This window comes from Polyodon spathula, chromosome 4 (genome assembly GCF_017654505.1).
Source record: "Polyodon spathula isolate WHYD16114869_AA chromosome 4, ASM1765450v1, whole genome shotgun sequence".
Lineage (NCBI taxonomy): Eukaryota > Metazoa > Chordata > Actinopteri > Acipenseriformes > Polyodontidae > Polyodon > Polyodon spathula.
In genome coordinates this window covers 50,176,061-50,193,119 of record NC_054537.1, presented here as the reverse complement: position 1 = coordinate 50,193,119, position 17,059 = coordinate 50,176,061, and the positions used below count along the sequence as shown (strand labels likewise).

The 17,059-nt window shown below is 37.1% G+C and overlaps 1 protein-coding gene across 1 annotated transcript in view; it reads left to right on the top strand.

Moving 5' to 3' along the window:
• The window catches only part of washc5 (WASH complex subunit 5), a 150,480-nt gene that overhangs the window by 79,556 nt on the left and 53,865 nt on the right, over positions 1-17,059 (top strand). Inside the window, exons 13-15 of the mRNA XM_041248048.1 lie at positions 629-741; positions 1,066-1,232; positions 1,794-1,869. Coding sequence (XP_041103982.1) covers positions 629-741; positions 1,066-1,232; positions 1,794-1,869 — 356 coding nt within the window. The remainder of the gene's footprint in view (positions 1-628; positions 742-1,065; positions 1,233-1,793; positions 1,870-17,059) is intronic.

Below are 17,059 nucleotides of genomic sequence, written 5' to 3'. Positions count from 1 at the left end.
CTATTAAATCTTATCATTCATAGAAGACTAAATCTGGTAGCTGAGTGCACTGTACTACTGTTTCACTGTTACTGTATAATTCAACACTTGCACAAGGAACACTCACTGTTGGGATTTTTAACTGTGTCTGTATATATTGTGTGTTATCGTTATTTTAGGACAGAACCCTTTGTTTTGACTGGCTTTACACATCACTGTGTCTGGTTTGTCTTATTATTTAAAGCAACAAATAAAGCTTTGTTTTCACCATTGGAACTGTTATTGGACTGTTATTAAGCACTGCATCACCTCTACACCTGTGCACTACAAACCACTTTGCCACAGTCCTATTTCATGAATCTGTGTAAGTAAACAGAAATCTGGCAAGTCCGCAAAGGCATAGTGTGAAATCAAACATGGCCGATAGCAGTTACCCAAAGACCACTAGGGGAATTGAACATAGCCAGTGGAGGCTGCACAGGGGTTAATTTGTAAATGACAAATCTTGTCCTCCCCATTCACTTACTCATGCTAATGGCAAGTAATACAACTATAGTGTCTGCTGTACATGGTATTGTATTGTCACCTTTCATTTATCTTTAAAAAAAAAAAAAAAAAAAGCCTTAGATGTTTTTATTTTTGGAAATAGAAAACCTCCAGGCGTGGTTCAGAGAGATATCAAAGCAGATCTTGTCTCTGAACTATGAGGACTCCACGGCTGCGGGGAGGAAAACCGTCCAGCTGATCCAGGCTTTAGAAGAGGTATGAACTACAGTGTCTGAGGGCATGGTGGTGCTCAGCGCTGTACAATTTAGTTATGTGATTCACATAGACTTCTGTAGGATGGATTCTTTTTTTTTGTAAGAATTTTTCTTTGGGTCTGTTAAAAAGCTGTCCACTATAACTGACCTTTGGATATCTTGGATAATTTTTGCATACCTGTGGAATACATGACCTCTTTAGACCATCTACAGTTGGTGTGCCTAAAAAATACTGTAACGCTAATAATGAAAGTTTTATTCAGAGTGACTTCGGTGCCTGTAATTATTGTTGAGATGCTATAACGTTGTCATGGTGATGTAACAGGTGCAGGAATTTCACCAGCTGGAATCCAACCTGCAGGTTTGCCAGTTTCTGGCAGACACTCGGAAGTTCCTCCATCAAATGATTCGCACTATAAACATCAAAGAAGAGGTGCTGATCACGATGCAGATCATTGGAGACTTGTCGTATGCTTGGCAGCTCATCGACAGGTAATGATGGCACAACACTTTTCACTTCGTTATTATAAAGGACTTTATTCTGAGAGATTCTGATTCTGAACATGCTTTTGGAAAAGGGGAACATCACACGATTGTGTGTGTGTGTTTTTTTTTTGATGTTGTAATGCTCATGAAAGGTTACGAGAGACAATAGAACAAAGCCTGCAGGTGCCATGAGATGTTGCAGCCAGGTACAATCCTGATGTACTTGATGAGCAGTACATGTTTGTTTGTTTTTTTTTGTTTTTTTTTATTGGATATTCCACCTTTTTTACTTGGAATCAAACATACAATATATATGTAGCCCAGTTTAAAAAAAAAAAATAAAAAAAAAAAACATAAATAAATAGTTGCACAAACTGTGGAGTGTATCCCGTTTGTAAATGATTACATTTGATTTAGATCCAGATTAATTTTCTGTATTACCTTAGATCCCTCTTTAAAAATAATTAAAACCTCATTACACATTTTAATCTGTGTTGGAAAAATTCAGTCAAGTTCATTGTACCTATTTATTTATTTATTTATTTATTTATTTTTAATTGCTCACAGTTTCACATCAATCATGCAAGAGAGCATCAGAGCAAGTCCATCCATGGTGACAAAACTGAGAGCCACTTTCCTAAAGGTTTGTATAGAAGCCTTGGTGATAAATGATTGTTATACTTAAATATGAAAGGATGGTGTTGCAGATCAATATGTGCATTGAGTTTGAATTCAGATTTGTGCTGTGCTTTTACACTTCAGGGTTGACTAAATAGGTGACAAAGGATAGTTTACTATGTATTTGTTGTTCCTGTTCAAGTATGAAATGTAACTATTACTGAATGGGATATATCTCTTATAGCCGGAATTACCTGAGCACTTATATCAAAGCTGTTCCTTTAAGAGCCTTACTTGAGTCAGGCGCTGTCTCCAACCCCAGGAGCTAAACACGACTGGCTCATGCGGATCAGCACCATTTTTCTTTCCGGCTGCCTGAGGGAGGAATGGGCTCTGACTTTGTAAAAACTAAGGAGATAAGTTAATATATTCACTGTCTCTCATTTCAAAATTGAAATAATTTCACTTTAGTTTTTAGAATATTATTCTGTCCTGATTTAAGTACCCTCCTCTGCCTTGGCTCACCCCACCCCTTCTCCGGCTAGGTTTTTTACGCTCTCTTCTTTGCTGGTCAGCTCTTCAAGAGTCGATTGTTGGCGCCTTTTCCTATATATATATATGTAGGGCTTGAAGTTTTTGTTTTTATCCGATTTTAATAACTGAAAAAACACAATATTTGGAAGATTCTTTTTTAAATTTAAATATATTTTATATAATGTCAGCCATTCATTACTCTCTTTCTTCATAAAGAAAACGTCTTTCATTTTGTGCACTACGTAATACGTACATTTGCATCACTAGGTAATTTGCTTAACAACCACGAACCCAAACAATCCAGAAACATGGCATCAGCAGCTATTTTTTATGGCGTTGTAGTTTTATTCAGTGATGAACTGAAAGTTATTGTAAATATAAAACTGCTGTACAGTTTTGCTTCTACTAATGCATGTTCAAGTTTCTTGTATGCAAAGAGTGCTTTTTTATTATTATTATTATTATTATTATTATTATTATTATTATTATTATTATTGTTAAAGCTTTATAAATATCAAACCTTAGAGTACCATGATCGGTGCTTAATTCTGGAGAAAATGTAAATATCATCTTGTATGCTGAAAATAAGTCCTACAGTGTGCTATTGTCATACGATGGGGTGGGTAAAAAAACAAAACAACAAAAGACATGTTTTTACGCAGGCGGGAATGGTCATAAAATGATATTTTGTTATTACTCAAAATTCTTGGATTCAGAATCGCCTGAATCCTAATGTGGACACCCTTACTTCAACACAGCAAGTTAACATTTGTGAAACGTACATTCAGTATATTATAGAAACTGAAAATGTGTTCTTATGAGTGGTGTTTATCATTAGCCCTAATCATTTTTTTTTTATATATAATCCCGGGCTCGTAATGGAAAGTGAAACAAGAAATGTGATTGGTAGAGCAAGGTTCCAGCTGTTCTTATATTGGATGGATACGGACAGTTGGAGCCTTGTCGCATATTCTAAACCACAGCGCTGCCTCACAGAATTTAAACTAAGTATTCAGTAGCCATCTTGCTTACAGTCCCTTACAGATGTAACTATTAAACTGAGTGACCAATTACCTGCAAAAGATACCATAGTATGAGGATGAGGAACAATTAAATTAACTGGAAGAGAGCAAAACAGAAGAAAATATAAAAGAATAAATCGCTGTCTTTATGCTCACTCACCCCAACTTTGTCACTTCAAAGGTATTTTAGCAGTTTGTAAACGCTAAAGAAAATCACAACAAATTACTGAAATACGAGAAGTCATATTTATTTTTATTCCTCACGTCTGTTCTGCTCAGTATGTCTGCACTGACAGAAGAGAAACAATAACTCAGTGTTGTCTCAACTTGGCACCTTGGTGTATTTTTTTCAATGGCAATGTGCACACTAGCAAAAAAATAAAATTACTTTTATTTTACATGTTTTAATTGAATTAATTTACTCAACTTGGTGTGTAGTTCAAAGCTATACATGGGACTACTTTATTGACGAAAGGATATTTAATTTAAAAAAAAAAAAAGCACTAATAATTTTTTGTCTTAAACGAGATTTATGTTTTTTTTTTTCAAATACACAGTTTTACCAGGATTATAAATGCAATAAGGCCCTTTAGGGCATTCGCATACATTGAATATACAGACTTCTTGGGGGTTGGTATATTCAACGTATACGGATGCCCAGCCGGACCTTGTTGCATACTTATATATTATTTGCAAAAAACGTTAATGCATCAATTAGGGTTGATATTAAACGACAAAGTAGGGAAATACAAGCACCCCCTTACAAGCAGTGGAAGGGGCAAGGCAACACAAGCAACCTCATCAATTAAGACGAAGATAACAACACAAGAGACATTCATCTGCACTGCATAAGGATGGTGTAGCAGGGCAGCAGGAGAGAGCAGCTTAGATCAGTTTGCCGGTGGAGCACTTTTGAAATCAAGGTGCATCAGAGCCGCTCGAAGCAGCAGTCAAAAAAGCATTGAGGCAAACTTAATTGTTTCAGGTGGCACTCTACTCATGTACTTAATTGGGACTTAGTCAAAATGTTGTGCTTGAATTAAGGGGCTTGCCTCTAGAGCATCCATCTGAAACTGGCCTAATTCTACCATAGTACCGCTACGTTTAAAAGATTAATGCAACGTGTTACTAATTCATAATTTGTTCATAAATACGTATTCTTGCACCCTGCCTTTTCACTGCATTTTTAAATGCTGTACAATTTTGAAGAAATTAACAAAAAGTAATAACAGAATAAGAGAACCAAGGTTTAAATACGCTGGGTTTGTTTTATTAAACAGTGACATCATTTAGCCATTTTTTTTTAAACACGGACAAATTCAGGTGAGGCGGTAAGTAAGTGCAAGGTATTTTTGTCATTTGTAGCGAATGCGAACATCTAATTTTTGTATTCGAATACATGTAAAAAATAAATAAATAAATAAATTCATTTGGATATTTGTCCCAGCACTACACAAGTACTGAATGGGACTGACACTTTCAGTGCTGCAAAAAAAGCTGTGCTGTATTCACCGGGGCACTCACACCAAAATGTCTCCAACAGCATTTCACTGAAGTTGGTTCTGAGGGAGCTGTCAAAAATGTCAGTGAGGTTTTCTAACAGTTTCGATGGGACAGAGGGTGGCAGTTTAGCTTCAATATTCTCACTAATGGGGTTTGTATCCCACAGTTGTGTAGCGGCGTGTTCTGTCGTGAGTTCAGGAAAGTAAGTATTACATTGGTTCAGTAGACCAGACAGATGCTCTGCCAGCTGTGGTTTGATTACGCCAAAGTCAATGTTTTGTTCCTGAATGAAAGAATGTAAGCTCTCAAACATATCAGTAGTCCCCCCACAGACACAAACTTTCCAGAGTTGTAGTTTCCTTTTGAATGTGTCAATTGCTGGGCAATAAAGTGAGTGCTCTCACCTTGCATATTTTTATTCAGCTTATTCATTTAAGCGAATATGTTTGTGAGGTAACCCAGTTTTGCCGGCCACATGTCGTCATCTTTCAGCACTTCGGCAAGTTCGGGTTTCTTATCTGCTAAGAAAGTATGTAGCTCTTCCTTCAGATTAAATATACATGTAAGCATTCTCCTTTGAGATGGGCATCTCAACTCTGTATGCATTAGCAAGGAATGGTGCTCTGTGCCCACTTCCTCACAATGTGCAGCAAAACACCTGGAGTTTGTTGCTCTGGATATAATAAAATTAACGAGTGTTACCACTGTGTTCAAAACACTGGTTCAGAAGGCTGGCTCAGTGTTCTTTTGCAGCAAGCGCCTCGTTTTAAAAAGCAACGTGTCCAAATAGCACGAGGTGCAACAGCTTTTATTTTTTGCACAACACCAGAATGCTTCGGTCATTGCTGCGGCTCCATCAGTGTAGACTCCAATGCAATTAGTCCACCTGCTTTCTGCTGAAGTCATAAAATCATCAGACTTTGTTGTCTTGAGCTCCTTGCAAAACAAAGACTTCCTTTATTCCCTTATTCCACACATACTGAACATAAGTGAATAAATGAGAAATTTTAGAAATGTTTGTGGGTTCGAGTTATAGCAAAGTCACTCAGCTGATCAATGTACTGTGAAACGATGTCTTCTGACATAAAAGCGATCCGTCGTTTGACAGTGTCATTTCACATTGGTATTTTTGGACAGATGACATGAGATGTTTGTAGCAAGTATAGTTTTTCGACCATAGATACTATACAGATATGCTTTAAAATCATACATAGAGTAAGAAATACAGAAAAACATAAATAGGAGAGTTGTAACTGCATTATACTTAGGAAGATATAAATCATAATTACGCTGAAGACTGTTCCAATGCAGCTGTATTGTTGCTGACCATATTGCTGTACAACAATGGAAGGATTATCTTCATGTGTTACAAGTACTGCTTGTACCAAAATCTCCAATTCCATATTGGTAAATTTCAGTTTTCACTGCTGAGCAACCTCGTCACTATGGCTAGTACCAGGCTGAGGTCTTTGTGTGCCATTCATTTTCTTTTGGAATGTGTAGCCTACACACGCAGGGTTGACCCAAACCCACTATTTATTGTGAGAGGTGTGTAATTCTCCACCGCTAATTGTGGTGAGGGGTATTTAAATTGGTTGATTGCGGAATCGCCTGCTTTACCTAATTAGTCTTATAAAATAGGTTGTTATTTTGACGATGAATGCAGCCGTACTGAACACGCACATTACGTGCCTTTTTGCTTTTTTCCCCTTTATATTAGTCTTATAAAATAGCTTGTTATTTTGAGCTTGTAACTTGAACCCCCAAAGATCTAGTTATGAATCTCAGTCAATGTCATACTGTATGACACTTTGACAGAAATTGTCACATACGTGTTTGTTTTTTTTTTGTTTGTTTTTTTTAATATGCCTTCTGCTGTTAAACATAAAGACTATTGGAAACATAATTGTAAATTTATTGACTAAATGAGAGATTTCAGTTACAGGTTTGAAATCTTATCCAAGGTATACTAATTCATAGTTCTGATGCTTTTTCTAATTGGGAATGGATTACATTTAAAGTAAAATCTATTGCAATTAAAGAAGTTACTGGTAAATAATTACTGTCAAGGCAAAATTTTTCTGACTTAGAAAAAAAAAGTAGATTCTGGAGCTACAATCTAAACTTGTGACATAATATAGGCAGGATGGACTGCACTTAAATAAAAAGGGAACCAATCTATTTGGAGAAAGGATCCTCGAGGGGGTTCAGAAGCATTTAAACTAGAAAGGAAGGGGGGGGGGGGGGGGGGGAGAAATCAACTAAAAAACAGAAGGGAGACTACATCAAAACAAGGGCAACAACTCAGGTAAGATAGTCGGTAAATGTATTTATCTAAATACTAGAAGTCTCAAAAACAAAATGTTAGAACTTGAAGCTACTGTACTAACAAGTAAATATGATGTGATAGGTGTTACAGAAACTTGGTTATCCAAGAGTGATGGAGATGAATATGATATTAGTGAGTATACACTGTATAGGAAAGACAGGCAGGACAGAAGAGGCAGTGGTGTAGTGCTATATATCAGAAATAGTCTTGAAGCCCAGATGTTAAATCTGGAAGAAAAAAAAATCTACGCAGAGTCATAAGAACATAAGAACATAAGAAAGTTTACAAACGAGAGGAGGCCATTCGGCCCATCTTGCTCGTTTGGTTGTTAGTAGCTTATTGATCCCAAAATCTCATCAAGCAGCTTCTTGAAGGATCCCAGGGTGTCAGCTTCAACAACATTACTGGGGAGTTGATTCCAGACCCTCACAATTCTCTGTGTAAAAAAGTGTCTCCTGTTTTCTGTTCTGAATGCCCCTTTTTCTAAACTCCATTTGTGACCCCTGGTCCTTGTTTCTTTTTTCAGGCTGAAAAAGTCCCTTGGGTCGACACTGTCAATACCTTTTAGAATTTTGAATGCTTGAATTAGGTCGCCACGTAGTCTTCTTTGTTCAAGACTGAACAGATTCAATTCTTTTAGCCTGTCTGCATATGACATGCCTTTTAAGCCCGGAATAATTCTGGTCGCTCTTCTTTGCACTCTTTCTAGAGCAGCAATATCTTTTTTATAGCGAGGTGACCAGAACTGCACACAATATTCAAGATGAGGTCTTACAAGTGCATTGTACAGTTTTAACATTACTTCCCTTGATTTAAATTCAACACTTTTCACAATGTATCCGAGCATCTTGTTAGCCTTTTTTATAGCTTCCCCACATTGCCTAGATGAAGACATTTCTGAGTCAACAAAAACTCCTAGGTCTTTTTCATAGATTCCTTCTCCAATTTCAATATCTCCCATATGATATTTATAATGTACATTTTTATTTCCTGCGTGCAGTACCTTACACTTTTCTCTATTAAATGTCATTTGCCATGTGTCTGCCCAGTTCTGAATCTTGTCTAGATCATTTTGAATGACCTTTGCTGCTGCAACAGTGTTTGCCACTCCTCCTACTTTTGTGTCGTCTGCAAATTTAACAAGTTTGCTTACTATACCAGAATCTAAATCATTAATGTAGATTAGGAATAGCAGAGGACCTAATACTGATCCCTGTGGTACACCGCTGGTTACCACACTCCATTCTGAGGTTTTTCCTCTAATCAGTACTTTCTGTTTTCTACATGTTAACCACTCCCTAATCCATGTACATGTGTTTCCTTGAATCCCAACTGCGTTCAGTTTGAGAATTAATCTTTTGTGCGGGACTTTGTCAAAAGCTTTCTGGAAATCTAAATAAACCATGTCATATGCTTTGCAATTATCCATTATCGATGTTGCATCCTCAAAAAAATCAAGCAAGTTAGTTAGACACGATCTCCCTTTCCTAAAACCATGTTGACTGTCTCCCAGTACCCTGTTACCATATAGGTAATTTTCCATTTTGGATCTTATTATAGTTTCCATAAGTTTGCATATAATAGAAGTCAGGCTTACTGGTCTGTAGTTACCTGGTTCAGTTTTGTTTCCCTTTTTGTGGATCGGTATTACGTTTGCAATTTTCCAGTCTGTCGGTACCACCCCTGTGTCAAGAGACTGCTGCATGATCTTGGTTAGCGGTTTGTAAATTACTTCTTTCATTTCTTTGAGTACTACTGGGAGGATCTCATCCGGCCCAGGGGATTTGTTTATTTTAAGAGCTCCTAGTCCCTTTAACACTTCTGCCTCAGTTATGCTAAAGTTATTTAAAACTGGATAGGAACTGGATGACATGTGGGGCATGTTGTCAGTATCTTCCTTTGTAAAAACTTGTGAAAAGTAATCATTTAACATATTTGCTATTTTTTTTTCTTCCTCTACGATTTTGCCATTTGTATCTCTTAAACATTTAATCTCCTCTTTGAATGTTCTCTTGCTGTTGTAATATTGGAAAAACATTTTGGAATTGGTTTTAGCCCCCTTAGCAATGTTCATTTCTATTTCTCTCTTGGCCTTTCTAACTTCCTTTTTGACTTGCGTTTGCAGTTCTGTGTACTCTTTCTGTGTACTTTCTTTTTGGTCCTTTTTTAATGCTCTGTAAAGTGCCTTTTTTCGCTGAATATTTTTTTTAATTGATCTATTAAACCATTTTGGCAATTTAGTTTTACATTTAGATTTGTCTACTTTAGGGATATAATTGTTTTGCGCCTCTAGTACTACATTTTTGAAGAACAACCATCCTTCTTCTGTGGGTGTTTTCTCTATTTTACTCCAATCTACTTCTGTTAGTCTCTGTTTCATACCTTCATAGTTTGCTTTTCTAAAATTGTAAACCTTAGCTTTAGTCTTTACTTTTGGGGATTTAAAAAACACTTCAAATGAGACCATGTTGTGGTCTGAGTTTGCTAGTGGTTCTCTGACCTCTGTTTTAGTTATTCTATCTCCGTTATTTGAAAAGACTAAATCAAGGCATGCCTCCCCTCTAGTGGGTGCCTTCACAAATTGTGTTAGGAAGCAGTCATTTGTCATTTCCACCATTTCTATTTCATCCTTCGCGCTACCCACCGGGTTTTCCCATTTTATTTGGGGGAAGTTGAAATCCCCCATTAGTATGGCTTCTCCTTTGCTACACACATTTCTAATGTCATTGTATAACAGATTATTTTGCTCACCGTCTGAATCTGGCGGTCTATAGCATGCTCCTATTATTATGCCTTTTGAATTTTTGTCTGTTATTCTGACCCATATTGATTCGGTTTTATTTTCTTTGTCCAGGTTTAACACCTGGGCTTCAAGACTGTTTCTTATGTATAGCGCTACCCCTCCTCCTCTTCTGTCCTGCTTGTCTTTCCTATACAGTGTATACCCACAAATATTATATTCGTCCCCATCACTCTCAGATAACCACGTTTCTGTAACACCTATCACATCATAGTTACCTGTTAGTGCAGTAGCTTCAAGTTCTAGAATTTTGTTTCTGATACTTCTAGCATTTAGATAAATACATTTAATGGTTGTCTTACCTGAGTTGTTGTTCTTGTTTTGATGCGTTCTCCCTTCTGTTTTTTTGTTGATTTCTCCCCCCTTCCTTTCTAGATTAAATGCTTCCGAACCTGCTCAAGGATCTTTTCTCCAAGTAGACTAGTTCCCTTGTTATTTAAATGCAGTCCATCCCGTCTATACAGATAGTCCTCGTTGTAGAATGTGGTCCAATGATCAAGATAGGTGAAGCCTTCCCGTGTGCACCACGTCTTCAGCCATTCGTTTTGATTAATTATTTCCAGCTGTCCATATGGTCCTTTGCAAGGTGCGGGTAGTATACCAGAAAATACCACAGTTTTGGTTTTCTCTTTTAATTTCCTTCCTAGCTCTCTGAATTTGTTTTGCAGGGATTTTGGTCTGTCTCTTCCAATGTTGTTTGTACCGATGTGGACGACTACTACCGGGTCGTCTCCTGTTCGTTCTAGGAGCCTGTCCACGTTTTCAGTGATGTGCTTGACCGAGGCTCCCAGAAGGCAGCACACTGTTGTAGTAAGGGGGTCCAAACTGCGAATTGAACTTGCTGTGTTTCTCAATATGGAGTCCCCAACAATCATGACCTCCCTTCTTTTTGCTGTCTGGTCACCACTGTCAATAGGGTCCTGGATGTTGTTCCTTTCATTCTCTTGTTGTTGGTTCTGCTCATCAAAATTCTGAAGTGACTCAAATCTGTTGGTTGTTTTGATTTCTGGTGGTTGTGTTTGACGAAGTTTCTTTTTTTCCCTGCTTCTGCCTACCTGAACCCAGCTGTTCTGACCTTCTATCTCCCTGGTGGCTTTCAGTCTGTTAGGGGTGATGCAGACTTCCATGAATTGTGGGTGTGCCAGTTCCTCAAGATCCTGTTGCTGTCTCACTTCTTCCAGCTCCATTTCTAGCATACTTACTAGTTTATGCAAATCCTGGATCGCGCGGCACTTTACGCACACTTGGTTTAGCTCCGCTGGGTTTTCTCGGATTTCCCACATCAAGCAGGTGTCACAGATTACTGGCTTGAAGACCATGTTGAGGTTTTTTTTTTTTGAAGTTTAGTCAACCTGCTTTCAAACTGCTTCGAAACTGCTCTGTAGTTTTCCACGCCTGTACTTCTCCCACTCGCTGTCGCTTCCACTCGCTGTCGCTGGGAAGACTGCCTCGTTTAACTGCGTTGTTCTGCTGTGCTGTTGGCTCCTCCCCTCGCCCGTGTCTCAAAACGACGCTGAATTTGAATAGCTGCTCCGAGTTTCAGCTTGTTTGTTATCAGAAAAACAAACGCGGCTGTTTGACTTTGAGCTGCTGCTGTGTTTCCCCAATGTCCTCTGTTTTCTGATTAAAGCAATTCAAGATGCAATTTCTCCTTTCTGCTTCGAAACTGCTCTGTACTTGCTGCTCTGTACTCACCAACTGTTATTAAGAAAAATAATACATTTCAGTATGTATAATTTAATTTTCTATCGCATATATTTTATTTATTTCACCAGACAAGGGAAACAACATAGCAGATTTAGTTACAAATCCACTTTCTCTGAATAATTGTACCGGAGATGAGTGATCTTTAAAACAGAGTAGTGATGACAAATTTGTCAAATTGAAACAAATCGAGACGATAGCTACACTTTTTTTATTTTAGTTTATTCATGGTTATCTGTGTAAACATTCTAGGCAAAATCCCATTGAAGGAGAAATGAAGACAGCAACTCCAGTTTCAATTAAGTCCACAGAGCAAAGGAATTCTCAATAAAAACAATAGTCTTTATTTAAACATATTTAAAAAACCACAACAATGCGTTACGCGTTTTGATGCGTAAGTCTTCCTCAGAGCACAATAGACTATTTCGCGAGAAGGCAAGTGTGTAAGATAAGAACCTATGCAATAGTCAGTGTGCCCGCAAACAGCCAAGTAAGATCAGTTTATGCCCGTGCCAAAATTACTTTGAGAACCACTGGACTAAAGCTAAATTTTAGAATTTTAAAGGCAAACTATGAAGGAATGAAACAGAAACAGAGGCAATTCCCAGGCAGGCTCCAATTAAATGCCCCAGCATTTCTATCATCCATTCTCTAGCTACTGCATGCAGTATATTGACCAATGAAATGCCAGAAATTAGCAAAGTAGTAGAAGCTTGATACAAACTCAGGCTGTGCAGCAAAATTACTACACGTATTCTTTGCACATTTAGTTTAAATATACAGAATTCATAATTTTTCAATGCGTAAAACAGCTAGTACACAACTTCTCTGGCGTACTTCTCCAAGGTTTAATATTGAAAGAGGTATTCAGTAGGGCTGTTCATTGTCCCCTTTTTGTTTTTGCTGCAGAGGCCCTTTCCATTTTCATTAGACATAATGGTTACTTTAAAGGAATTGAGACTGGTAGTCGATAATGTGTTATTGGTCAACTCGCTGATGACACTACACTTTTCCTAAAACATAAGGAACATGTTTCTGGAGCCTTGAAGTTTTACTGATGCATCCGGTCTTCAGTTCAATTCAGATAAATGTGAACTTTGCAACATGGCATCTGTTGAAAATATAATGGTATGTGAGAGAGTCCAGTCCTTTGCCAAACATTTAAGAAATTATAGTTACAATTATACATATGATCTACCCAGATAAATATTATATTGAGACATGTATTTATCTAAATGCTAGAAGTATCAGAAACAAAATTCTAGAACTTGAAGCTACTGCACTAACAAGTTACTATGATGTGATAGGTGTTACAGAAACTTGGTTGTCTGAGAGTGATGGGGATGAATATAATATTTGTGCGTATGCACAGTATAGGAAAAACAGGCAGGACAGAAGAGGTGGAGGGGTAGCTCTGTACATTAGAAACAGTCTTGAAGCCCAGGTGTTAAATCTGGACAAAGAAAATAAAGCTGAATCAATATGGGTCAGAATAACGGACAAAAATTCAAAGGGCATAATAATAGGAGCATGCTATAGACCGCCAGATTCAGACGGTGAGCAAAATAATCTGTTATACAATGACATTAGAAATGCGTGTAGCAAAGGAGAAGCCATACTAATGGGGGATTTCAACTTCCCCCATATAAAATGGGAAAACCCGGTGGGTAGCACGAAGGATGAAATTGAAATGGTGGAAATGACAAATGACTTGCTTTCTAACACAATTTGTCAAGGCACCGACTAGAGGGGAGGCATGCCTTGATTTAATCTTTTCAAATAACGAAGACAGAATAGCTAAAACAGAGGTCAGAGAACCACTAGCAAACTCAGACCACAACATGGTCTCATTTGAAGTACTTCTTAAAACCCCAAAAAGTAATGACTAAAGCTAAGGTTTACAATTTTAGAAAAGCAAACTATGAAGGTATGAAACAGAGACTAAAAGAAGTAGATTGGAGTAATATAGAGAAAACATCCACAGAAAATGGCTGTTGTTCAAAAATATAGTACTAGAGGTGCAAAACAATTACATCCCTAAAGTAAACTAATCTAAATGTAAAACTAAATTGCCAAAATGGTTTAATAGATCAATTAAAAAAAATATTCAGCAAAAAAAAAAAAAAAAGCACTTTACAGAGCATTAAAAAGGGACCAAAAACTGCAAACACAAGTCAAAAAGGAAGTTAGAAAGGCCAAGAGAGAAGTAGAAATGAACATTGCTAAGGGGGCTAAAACCAATTCTAAAATGTTTTTCCAATATTACAACAATAAGAGAACATTAAAAGAGGAGGTTAAATGTCTAAGAGATACAAATGGCAAAATCATAGATGAAGAAAAAAAATAGCAAATATATTAAATGATTACTTTTCACAAGTTTTTACAAAGGAGGATACTGACAACATGCACCACATGTCATCCAGTTCATATCCAGTTTTAAATAACTTTAGCATAACCAAGGCAGAAATGTTAAAGGGACTAGGAGCTCTTAAAATAAACAAATCCCCTGGGAAATGAAAGAAGTTATTTACAAACCGCTAACCAAGATCATGCAGCAGTCTGTTGACACAGGGGTTGTACTGACAGACCGAAAAATTGCAAACATAATACCAATCCACAAAAAGGGAAACAAAACAGAACCAGGTAACTACAGACTGTCACATCTGCTGCGTTTCGCAGATTTTTACGTACTCTTTTTATTCGGTCTTATTTATTTTCTGTTTACTCTGCACACTCTTAACTCAGGGGAGACGTTGGGAGGACAGAGATGTTATAAACTCCTGGTGGTTTATGTTCGAGCACTGGACGAGCTGTAAGTGTGTTCATATAACCTTTATTTAATTGGAAAGAAATCACTCAAGACTCATTCATTTTAAGTTTTACGAATCAGAGCAATGCTCCTTCGGTTTATTAAAATGCTTTTAATATTTGGAAAAAGGTAGGTTGATCAGACCTCCAAATTCCAACACATGCGGTCTACAAGCATCCACTTCTATATTTCAGTTTCATTCAATATAACACTCTCTTAAAACCAAAACATAGTTTCAAAACCTTATAGCAATGCAACCAATACATGTAAGATATAATAATGTTAGTAATATGCTTACCTCTTATTAAAAGAAATGTAGCTTGAATAAAGGAATCAGTCTGGTGGAGATCTGCAAGTGATGGACCACTTCACCCTGTCAAGCAAAGGTCTTGAATGTGGTACCTCTTTGCGAAAAGTGTGAGGTTTTATAGGATTCGTCTCCATAGGAATACATGGAGAATCTTTATCAAGTCCAATTCTTATCTCATTGGCACACAACAGCCTAAAAATTTTGAGCCTTGTGTCAGCAATTTCTCAAGATATGACACCTGGTCTACACATCCAATCATGATCTCGCCCGCTCATTTCTCGACCCCTCCTCTATCTAAAAAGCTAGGTGAAACAAAGAAAATAATATTATTTTGAATATATGAGTGTTGTTTGAAATATATACAACCCTATAGTGTTGAGTATATAAGTGTTGTTTAAAGTATATACAACACTAATGTTATTGTTGAATATATAAGTGTTGTTTGAAATATATACAACACTATTAGTTATGATTATATTGATTATGTATTAATGTCTAATAATATATTCCCTCATGCCATTCTGTTCTTCAAATTAGTTTTCCTTCTCTTTACAGGTGTGTGGTTAACAGATATTATAGGGAGCTTCCATCTGTTTTTCCCAATATAGAGTTTCTCTTCATGGATAATCTATTTGTTTTTTATTTAAGTGTAAGATTGTAATGTCTTATGAGTTTCCTAACAGCACGAATTCAGCTGAACTGCGGACGACCTCCTGTTTTTTCAGCTGCACAAAAACCAGCTAAAACCAGTTTTCTAGTTGTGCGCTTAGCTTTCCAATTTCCAGCGATAATCAAGGTTTTTTCCAATTTTTCTATGGTGAGAAGACACTCTCTAACCTTGACGCTGTTCGATAAGAGAACTCCGCTCTTCATGCCAACTATCCCTCCACTTTCTGGCACGACTTCAAGACAGGCTCACAAGTTATAAAGTTTTTACTTTCTTAAAACCCATCTTCTATTCTTTTTCTTAAAGTTACTTTTTAAGCTGGTTCTTTTATATTTCAAACAACATCCCTTTATGTTGCATCATCTTTTAACTCAGAATCAAACTAAACAGTTTATTCCCTATGGCACACGATTACTAACTATTTTAAATGCGAACCTATCTTGTTGAGAAACAATTTCATGTATGTTATTATAACAGGCAGTGTTAAGCATATGGTCTTACATGCACAAATAGTTTATAGTAAAAAGCAAGCATATCAAACCTTATTTCAACATTTAACAACATTTTCTTAGGCTAAAAAGGGTGCTGCAGAAACTTAGCATTCAATTCTGGGAATCAAGCCCATCTTGATAAGAAACTACCTAAAAACTGGCCACTTGTATCGAACTATACCAGCTTCTACTGCATGATTTTATATAAAGAAAATACATAAGTTTCACAATTAAGAATTAAAACAGCATTGCGCGTTACTTTTGATTACACACTTACACAATTTTCCAAACTAAAGATTATACAAACAATATAAAGGATTATAACACATATTATTAGAACATAAGAACATAAGAAAGTTTACAAACGAGAGGAGGCCATTCGGCCTCATTTGTGACCCCTGGAGATTAGACAAAGGGGCATTCAGAACAGAAAATAGGAGGCACTTTTTTACACAGAGAATTGTGAGGGTCTGGAATCAACTCCCCAGTAATGTTGTTGAAGCTGACACCCTGGGATCCTTCAAGAAGCTGCTTGATGAGATTTTGGGATCAATAAGCTACTAATTATTACTAAATATTGCATTAATACATTTCATTTTAAATTCTCCAATCCATGTCTGGGGTTTCAGCTCACTCTCAGCAAGACTCCACTTCGGTCTCAGGTTCCACTCAGGTAGGCTCAGTGAACACGATAATAGGCTCTTGAATCCATCGTCTTGCATCACAGGTGTGAGTCGCCATGGCCTTGACTTCGTACCTACAAGACACTTGTACACGCTTAGTAGGGACACCTTCCTCACATTCTAATTTTCCCAGATGCACCGATTTTACTAAGTGACCCTTTCACAACTCATGCATTCAATCCTCTTAATATCTTTTTGGGTTTACATTTAAATGAGAAAGAAACACCTACAGAATCATTGCATTCAAACAAGATTCTACAGTGTTTAGCCAAATGACTGCATGCCGGACAAAGTCTGAGCCCAGTCACCGATGACTTGCTTTGGCACATATTACATGCACAATTAACAAGAGGATTATGTTTT